We start from the raw sequence: 9,529 nt of genomic DNA on the forward strand, positions 1-9,529 counted from the left end.
GTGTGTGTGTGTCAGTATGTGTCAGTGTGTGTGTCAGTATGTGTCAGTATGTGTTAGTGTGTGTGTGTGTGTCAGTATGTGTAAGTGTGTGTGTCAGTATGTGTCAGTGTGTGTGTGTGTGTCAGTATGTGTGTGTGTGTGTGTCAGTGTGTGTCAGTATGTGTCAGTGTGTGTGTGTGTGTGTGTGTGTGTCAGTATGTGTCAGAATGTGTTGGTGGATGTTGCTCACTCACCTGCAGTGTGGTGTCGAACACCACCAGTTTAGAGCTGGTGGGGATGATGTCGTAACACTTGTGACACTTCATGAAGCGCATGTAGATGTCTCTCTCCGACTCCTCCGATGCTGCAGACACACAAACAGTGAACACATCTCACTGGAGTTCAGGTTGCTGTTGTAATTAAACTGCAGAAGGTCACAACTTCTTCTTCTTCTGGCGTTTCTGTCTGCTACATGATCTCACACATTTCTAGCTTTCTACTCCTCTGCATTTATCAGTTTAACAGTAATAATGAATTAATCCAGTAATATAACATTTGTCACTCGGTAGTGGGCCGTTCTTCATAATGAGTAGTGTGATTAACGAGCTGCGATCAGCTGATCCTTTCTCAATGTCGGTCACAGAGAAATGTCACAGAGTGATGCGTCGTCACTCACAGACAATCTCAGCTGATTAACCATCAGACTGAAGTTTGACAGTAATTAACATTAATTAACTGCAGCTGATATAATCTATCACTGCTGACGTCAGCTGACTGTTTCCACTGGTTTGTGTCCGCAACTGGCTCGTACATGGAACCGGTTCACAAACCTGCGGCAGAGCCTCATGGACCTGGTCCCAGTCTGAGACCGGTCCTCTGTGCCGAGTGACATCACTTCTTGTGAGATCACACATGAACACTGCTGAGTCAAGGAGACAAAGTGAGACCAAATAGTGGCAGTGAGGCTCGCTCGCCCTTCAGATTATCATAATACTATTGGTCATTGCCTAATCTGTACGGGACGGTTGCCGTGGTGACTTCAGAACTGATCAGCTGAGCCTGTCTATGAGCCGTCTGTTGTCACGACAACAGAACAGCTGATGGCTGGTTGCTCAGCATCTGGCTCTCTGACTGCCAGGTGTTGTGCTGAAGTGTGTCCTGGACACAGCTGAGTTAAATCCTGCCTCCTGATTGGCTGGTAGAGGAGGAGGTTTTACCTGCGTCTGATCCGGCAGCAGATTGGTCGACTTCTCTGACAGTAAAGTTGACACCATGTCCTGCTGTTGTCCTGTGTGAACAGTGACTCAGCTAAAAACAAACGGACACGATGAGACTTGACTCTGAGTGTGATCAACCGATGATTCAAATCACTGATATTCTGGGAGCCGCTCTATTTTCTAATCACACACTCGTCATCGTCTCAGATACAGATAATGGATGTGCAGCACACTCCAGCCATTAGTGTCATCTCTCACCTATCACCTCACTTTTAACTTGAAAAGCAGGAACAAAGAAAAACAGGATCCGGTTCCAGCCATGAGGTACTTAATACAGTCTGAATGAGTTCATTTATCTCGTTACCTCAAGGTCAGAGAATAATTATGGAGAAGTTGAGAGTATAGATCATTGGATCACACCTGAATTCAGCCTTCATCATCATCATCATCACTGTCTGTCAGGGAAGATTCATGACTGACCAGCGGGTCGAGGCAGAAATGTGACGTCTTGCTTGCTGTGGTTCTGTCATTAGAGCAGACGATCCCGTTCGTAGGTAAACATTATAATTCAGTGTTTCTGCAATTACTCAAATCTGCAGAGGGCTTTTAACTTGATAAGATAGATACAGGAAGTGCAGACACGTGTTGACACCTTGCCGAGGTGAGATGGAGAGAGGGAAAGAGAAGAGGTTTATCTACTAACTTTTTACTGGCCCTCTGTGAGCCTGTCATTCAGGGTGTGCATGAGAGCGTGGTCTGTGACACCAAACCTGAGCATCAATGTGGATTAATCCTGAAAATAGTCTCCAACACATGCACTAGTCCCTCCTGTTAGTTTGATAAGAACTACAGTGAGGACATGAATCATCAACAGTCTCACCGGCATCATCGGGGTCCGGCTGCTCCGACATGCTGTCTGCAACCTCCACCTGCCGACAACGACACAGGACAGTCTGTCAGTCAACAAACAGCAGTCTATGAAAGTCTCTGCAGACCTGGACCAGTACAGACTGATCCAGTCTGCTCTCCTGGAAACATTATCCAACATATTTATGTCTGAGTCAAATTATCTTGTGACATAGAGAAAACTAAGACTAAAAGACTGAATAATTATTAAAACGACTGGATCCACGGGAGGAGCTTCACCAATCATCCTGTGAAACTCTTGATTGATGATCTGGCAACACTGAAAATCACGTGACTCTAATGAGGTTTATTCTGGCTGCAGCCTGAGTTTGATCAATTAAAACCCATGTAATATTTAATATTTCATCACACAGGTGCAGGAGAGAGGTGACACTGCTCTGACATGAACTCGTGTATTAATACATTCAGTTATTAAATACAGTGCATCTCTAAGCGGCCTGCAGCACGAGCCACGTCCGTGTTCTGGACTCTAACGTGCGGACGCTGGTGCAGGTGAGGAGGCGCGGGGCGGTGATGGAGGAGCCTGTTGTCACGGAGCAGAAGCGGCGGCGGCCTCAGTGTTGATCTGCTCCATCACTGATGAAACCAACAGTGCGTGACGTTAGCTAGCACCTACTTGACAGTCGCCGTTCATTAACGATCTTTTTCTCTCTTTCCCGCTGCTCGGTGTCTTTTAGCCGCTGATGTCGACCTCGGGATGTTTGACCGGAAACGAATAAAATCCTCACGGCTCCATCGTGTGTCTCTGTCCGACAGGAAGGACCTGATCCGCCGGTAAGTGTTCGACTCCTGTGTCCGCCGCTCGGTTTCAGGTTGAAAACGGCAGCCGCGACCACCGGAGCCGCTGCAGCTAACAAGCTAACGGAGCTAACGGACTGCGCTTCCGGTTAGGGATTTCACAACAAAAGCATGACTGAAAGTGTGATTAAAAAGCTCACTTAATATTCCGACATATTACTGTTGCTACTGAACACAGCAAACTGCTGCATTAAAATCAAGAAAATTGATCACCGATTCTTGATTTATAACCCAGTTAATAGAAAAACAACTACACTTAATTTTAATTCCTTTTATTTCCTGTTATAATACCTTTCTGATGTTTTTTATCCTCTATACAGTCATTCACTCCTCTTGTCAGATTGTGTTAACGCTGTGTAAATTGCTTGTTTTTAATATTATTTCTTCCACTCATATGTTGTTTTATTACTACTGTTGAGTTTCACCATGTTCACTGTTATAGCAGTTCTATTATTAATAACATTAATAATAATTAATGTTTTTTTATATATTCAATCTACATCAGTAAAGAAGAGATATCCAAATAGAAACACTGCAGGTGACAAATGTCACAGAAAGTGTTGTAGGGGTTCAGTTTTCCCTCTAGATTCCTATATAAAGCACATTATCATTCAAATTAAACATTATTACAGTATTATTTTCTTGAACAACCAGTTGAGTCTAAAGTGGTTTTATGACTAACATTCAAGAATTACACCCACTAACTGCTATGAGACTATTTTGTACTGTTTCCTTTGGAGTTATTTGCTTTTTTGTGATCAAATTCTTATTATTCTTTTGGCCCCAGTCCTGGAGGTTGGATTACAAAAAAAAACAGCATAAAAAGGAAATTCACTTCTTGCATACATCTATAATATTAGACATGGAGTGTTTTAACATTACATACAAACATGTTGCTCTTACTAATCCGTGTACATCATGTTGTTCATCAGCTGCCTGGGTTTTTATTTACCCCTTCAATACTAGAGCCCCCCACCCCACCCACTCTACCTGGGTGGCACCTGGGTGATACAATCTAAAATAAATAATTGAATAAATAAATAAATAACTATGAGAGAAAAAATGTTTTGTTTATTTTCGTGAGTGATTTGAGATCTTATTTTGAAAGCATTGTTTCCTGTCCCGGTCTTATTGCCTGTGCATACTTGACGTACCAAGTCCGACCGGGAACAGCCGACCTGAGCCGACCACAGCCGAGCATCAGTGTGCTGTGATCCTGTTGGTTACAGAGTGTTTGACTTAAATCTCTGCTGAGTCAAAGTTAATGTTGTAGTTCAGACTGAGTGAGCAGGAACAGCTGATTGGTCAACTGTGTCTGCTCTGACAGGAAGTGTTGAGACGTTTCCATAGAAACCAAGTGACAAGAAGTGGCATTTTTTATGATGTAATGTACGATCACATTTTCATGACTTACTGTCACCACCTCTTTGTGTCTATGGCTCAACAGGACGTTTGGTCCCCTGTTCACAGATTGGCTGCAGCTGCTGTAGCTGCAGTCTGTCCGTCCAATCAAGTGGATGCTACCTGAGACCAACCATCAACCTCTGAGACTGAAACATAAAGCAGCAACATGGAAGCTGCAGTTCCTCTAACGGCCACTAGAGTCTGGCTCCAACAGTGAGTCAGTCCCCATAGACTCCCATGTTAAAATGTCCAACTTTACAGCAGAAATAAACATGTTTACAGCCTGGTACAAAAACTGTTCTGGTCTCTAGAGCTGATTTCCTCCTTAATGACACCTGTTTATATAACTCACCTGTTTATATAACTCACCTGTTTATATAACTCACCTGTTCACATTTTATTAAGGAGTTAAAATTAGTTATGGAGGATTGAGGGCGTGGCCTCTGAGTGACAGGTGGGTGGGTGTATGGTTGACACAAGCTGACATGAACTGAAGTCTCAGTTCCACCCACGCCCCTCCTCTTTGACTATATTTGGATTTGCTGACAGTTAGGGGCGGAGTCAGGAACTGCCAAGATGGCGACGGTGGGGCAGCTCACTCTGCGCTTCAGAAACCTGAGGGTCCATCTTTATTTACAGACTGAGCCTGAGACTGAGGTGATAACAGCCTGATGATGGAGAGGAGTCGCAGCTCTAAGCGCCTCCTACATGTCGAGCTGCTGACGCTCAGCGTTTTCTTCCATGACTAAAAACAAACTGATCATTGCCGTCTCTGAGTGCGAGTCCTCTGACCTGAACACACCCCCTGCACTGATCCATCACAGCCACAAACACAAGCTGCCAACAAACATGGGGGATCATTACGCTCCTCACTCACCAGCTTCCTGACAGGAAGGGGCGGAGCCAGAGGAGGCAGCTGGCAGCGGGAGGAGGAGCGCTGTCCGGTGTCGGGAGGTGAGGAGAAGGAGCGCAGCCTCCTGGTCTCCGGACGCCTCGGCTCAGTCAGGTACGTCTCCAGACGGAAAACACTCACCTCCTCCTGACGAGGGGGAGGAGGAGGAGGGGGTGAGGAGAGGCTGTGGGCTGAGAGGAGAGAGGGGAGGAAGAAGAAGGAGGATAGAGACAGAAGAGAGGGTGAGGGAGAGATTAGAAAACAGAGGTTTTAAATAAACCTTTAAATGAGGGAACATCGCCCTCTGCTGGAAACACTGAGTCACTGCATGAACACATCATCCACACACACACACACACACACACACACACACACACACACGCACACACACACACACACACGCACACACACACACACACCGCAGTGATAATAGTCTGTATTTAGCTGTGATGCTGGATGTCAGTGCTCCGAGACAGCTGGGAGATTATAATAGAAATACTAATAATAAACACAAAGCACTCGGGTTCAACACACACACACACATCGCGTTCAACACACACACACACACACACACACACACACACACACACGATCTGTTGTTACATGAAAAAACTGATTTACAGCTAAAATCAGTTTTCAGTGAAGAAACGGAGACAAACTGACCTTTAAAAAACTCTTTCTCTCTTCATTGTGTTTGTGGACAAAGTTTGAGAAATGTGAATAATGTCGGCAACAAACCCAGACACAACAGTAGAGAACAGTAAGTACTGTGTGTGTGTGTGCGTGTGTGTGTGTGTGTGTGTGTGTGTGTGTGTGTGTGTGCGTGTGTGTGCTGAATAAAGTAGGTTGCCTTGTACCTCTAATACAAGAACCCACACACATACACGTACCACTCTGCTAATAGGAAACTCTACACAAACAGATTAGATAGGACACTCACACACACACACACACACTCACAGACACACACACACACACACACACACTCCGTTACAAGGGAGTCAAAGCACGTAATCAGAAAAATCAATAAAGGCCTGAAACTATCATTATTATTATTATCATCATGTATTTTTTCATCGTTACATGTTGATTGGTTGGTTTGGGTTTGTTTGAATTAAAGTTTTATAAGCAGCTGGTGGTTTCAGCTCTGCTTATATTTCATTTATAAAAAAAAACATCATCAGAACAAAACCCAGAGTCCACAGGTTCTGTTCTAAAGATCTGGAACCAATGAGCTGAGAGCCACACACAGAGGAGGACAGAGTTAAGAGACGGACCAACAACCTGACACAGCAGGTTTCGATAGATTCTCCTACAACATACAAACAGCCACACCTGATCAGCTGCTGCTCCTCTGACTGAACTGTGACTACAGCACAGTGACATCACAGTGACATCACAGTGACATCACAGTGACAGCACAGTGACATCACAGCGACTGACACAAACAGTGATTACAGGTTCAGCTGACGTGAGAAGAACAGGATTACACTGGACTTTCTATGTGTTCCTGCTCTCACACTTTCAGTCAGTCAAACGGGTCGAGTCGTGTGGGAAGGACTGACGTAGGTTCAGACCACGAGGCCGGAGCTGACGGAGGAGCTGGACAGAGACAGGAGACAGGCTGTTAGAGAGGCGGGGTGCTAACCAGCGTCTAAATGAGACCACAGAGGTCGCCGTGACGTTAAACATCATCTACTCTGCTACGCTGTTTGTGGTTGTTGGTGATGATCTAGATGGTTGCTAAGGCGTTGTTAGGTGGTTGTAGGTTACTGCTTTGGGTCAGTAATGTGTTGCCAGGTGGTTGTTAGGGTGTTTGGTTTTTGTTGTTGTTGTTGTTGGTGATGCTGGATGGTTACTAATGTGTTGCTAGGTTACCAGTTGTTAGCTGACACATCACTGTGTGACACGTGGTATTGACGGTGAGTGGTTGCTCGGCTGTTGCTATGGTGATTAGGGTGTTCTAGGTGGTTGCTGTGGAAGTGGTCGGTGATCGTGTTCCTGAATGGTTGCTGTGGTTATTCTGCATGGTTGCTATGGTAATTTGTATATGTTACTTGATCATTGTCGGCTTACTCTTGTCCAGAAGGTCGAAGGGCTCCAACCTGTCTCTGCTCATCTGTCCGTCCCCCTCCTCGCTGCAGGACGTCCTGCGTCCCGTGCGTCTCTGCAGCAGCTGCCTCCTCTTCCTGATGGACAGAGGAAGTAGTTGGACATACAGGATGCCGCAGGGCTCTGACCGCCGCCGCAGCGTCCGTCTGTCTGTCTCCTTCGGCTTCCTGTCCGTCTGTCCTCCTGCTCTGTCCTCCACCATGATCCACGACGCAGACTTCCTCCTTTCTCTGCCTCTGCCCGTCTCCATCCTCCTCCCGTCTTTCCCATCCTCCTCATCCATGTTGGATTCAGACTTCCTGCGTTCTTTCTTCCGGCCAACCTCACTCTTCTTCTGCTGCGTCTTTCGGTCTTCCTCTGTCTGTCCACAGGGTTCAGACTTCCTCCTCTGCATCTGTCTGTCTCTCCTGTCTGTCTGCCACTCCTCCTCCTCCTCCTCCTCCGCCTCTTCTCCTCCATAGGGTTCACTCCTCCTCCTCCCCGTCCATCTCTCCTTCTCCTTCCACTTCCTCAGCATCAGACTGCTCAGACGCTTCATCGCCATCAAACGTTCAAAAATAAAAATAAAAAGATAAAGATGAAAAATCGAATGTTTTAAAATCAAAAAATGAATTTATTTGCAATAAAAGGCACCGATACAAAACTCCATCACTGCAGGTTTGTGCTGTTTCAGCCTCACACTGGTTTGACCAGTAGCTTATGTGGCTAATGCTAACGTTATGTCAAACTGTGACGAACAAAACTAAAGAGATAAATCAGATTAAACTGCAGTGATGAAGTTTGTAATTAAGTAAAAAGATTTGATCTAATTAGTTAAACTAATTAAATTAATTTAACTGTAAATGTGTCCTGGTTCCCAGCTTCATCAGCAATCAACAAATCCTGAGGCTCCACAGTCTGAAAACCTGCTCTGATTGGCTGCTGCAGAATCGAGTCGTTTTGAATAAAGTCAGTAAAGATCAAAACAAAACCGTGAAACATCGGAGCCTCCAGCAGGCGGGTAAATACACACAGGAGGGTCCGACCTGATCCAGTCCCCCCCCCGGCAGACAGACAGGTGGTCCTTCAGACAGACAGACAGACAGACAGACAGACAGACAGACAGACAGACAGACAGGTGAAGTGTTGGAGGTTGGTGTTTCTCCAGCAGCAGAGTCCTGTGAGTGTTTCAGCTCTGCTCAGTATCGCTGTGTTTATGGTGTGGGTGGATGTGTGTGTGTGTGTGTGTGTGTGTGTGTGTGTGTGTGTGTGTGTGTGTGTGTCCTGTTGCCCATGTTAGCCACACCTCCCTCTCCTGTCTACACTGTAAAAAATGAGGACAGTCTCTACATGAGTGTGAAGACAGACTGAAGAGGACGAAGGCTGCGAGAGAACAAGACTTGGCAGGTCACCTGTGATAACCTGCAGGTGTTACCTGTCCTGCAGGTGAGGATACATCCGACCACACTGTGACAGTGTGGCGGTGGTACTCTGCAGCTCTACAGGAGAAGATGAAGAGGAGCTCAACGTCGTGTAAATGTCCTCAGACGCAACGAGAGCATGTTCACTGGCCCCTCCTCCTGGAGGAGCGGGGGTCACTCCCAGCACACATACCTGTGTACAGGAAGTGTTCCTCTCTCCCTGTCTGATTTTAACAAGCTGTTCATCTAAAGCAAAAGTCAGCTGCTGCACGGCCGTCCAATCAAGAGTCGGGGTGGTTGACGTCATCATCTCTGTGGCCAATCAGCATCGTGGGACAAAAAAACATGATTCATCCACAGAAACCCTTAAATACAGACGGACGTGCTACAGACATTTTTTGCAGTGCACCTCTGTCTCTTTGAGGATGATAAAAACAAACGCACCCTGCGCTCCATCTGGGCCTGATGTGCTTCACTCGGTTCATTAAAGGATCACAGTCACAGGGATTACAGCTCTCTAATGTCAGCCGGACCACTTTAGACCAGTCTGGACCAGTCTGGACCAGTCTGGACCCAGTTTGGACCGAGAACCGAACCATCACCAGATAATGTCTCTCCTGGACACACTTCAACAGGGTTTCTGTGATCAACCTGCAGGGGTCACCAGGTCACCAAACCAGCGTTTAACAGAACACACTCATCTGTTCTACTAATGCTCAGACATGATTAGCACCAGAGCTAACTAGCTAGCTTGTGTGTGTGTGTGTGTGTGTGTGTGTGTGTGTGTGTGTGTGTGTGTG

General features: G+C 46.0%; 2 protein-coding genes across 2 annotated transcripts in view; both read right to left on the bottom strand.

Moving 5' to 3' along the window:
* LOC111647310 (5'-AMP-activated protein kinase subunit gamma-2-like) overlaps positions 1 to 9,292 on the bottom strand; it is a 16,172-nt gene extending 6,880 nt beyond the window's left edge. The window contains exons 1-4 of the mRNA XM_087171326.1: positions 7,294 to 9,292; positions 5,203 to 5,408; positions 2,077 to 2,125; positions 234 to 343 (exon numbers count right to left, since the gene is read on the bottom strand). Of these exons, the coding sequence (XP_087027452.1) occupies positions 234 to 343; positions 2,077 to 2,125; positions 5,203 to 5,408; positions 7,294 to 7,873 (945 nt within the window). The 5' untranslated portion in view covers positions 7,874 to 9,292. The remainder of the gene's footprint in view (positions 1 to 233; positions 344 to 2,076; positions 2,126 to 5,202; positions 5,409 to 7,293) is intronic.
* Positions 1 to 9,529, bottom strand: part of LOC111647312 (uncharacterized) — a 72,467-nt gene that overhangs the window by 31,043 nt on the left and 31,895 nt on the right. The window lies entirely within an intron of this gene.

The sequence above is a fragment of the Seriola lalandi genome, unplaced genomic scaffold (genome assembly GCF_002814215.2).
Source record: "Seriola lalandi dorsalis isolate HSWRI2012SDOR001 ecotype SW California unplaced genomic scaffold, Sedor1 jcf7180002054984, whole genome shotgun sequence".
In the NCBI taxonomy this organism is placed as follows: Eukaryota; Metazoa; Chordata; class Actinopteri; order Carangiformes; family Carangidae; genus Seriola; species Seriola lalandi.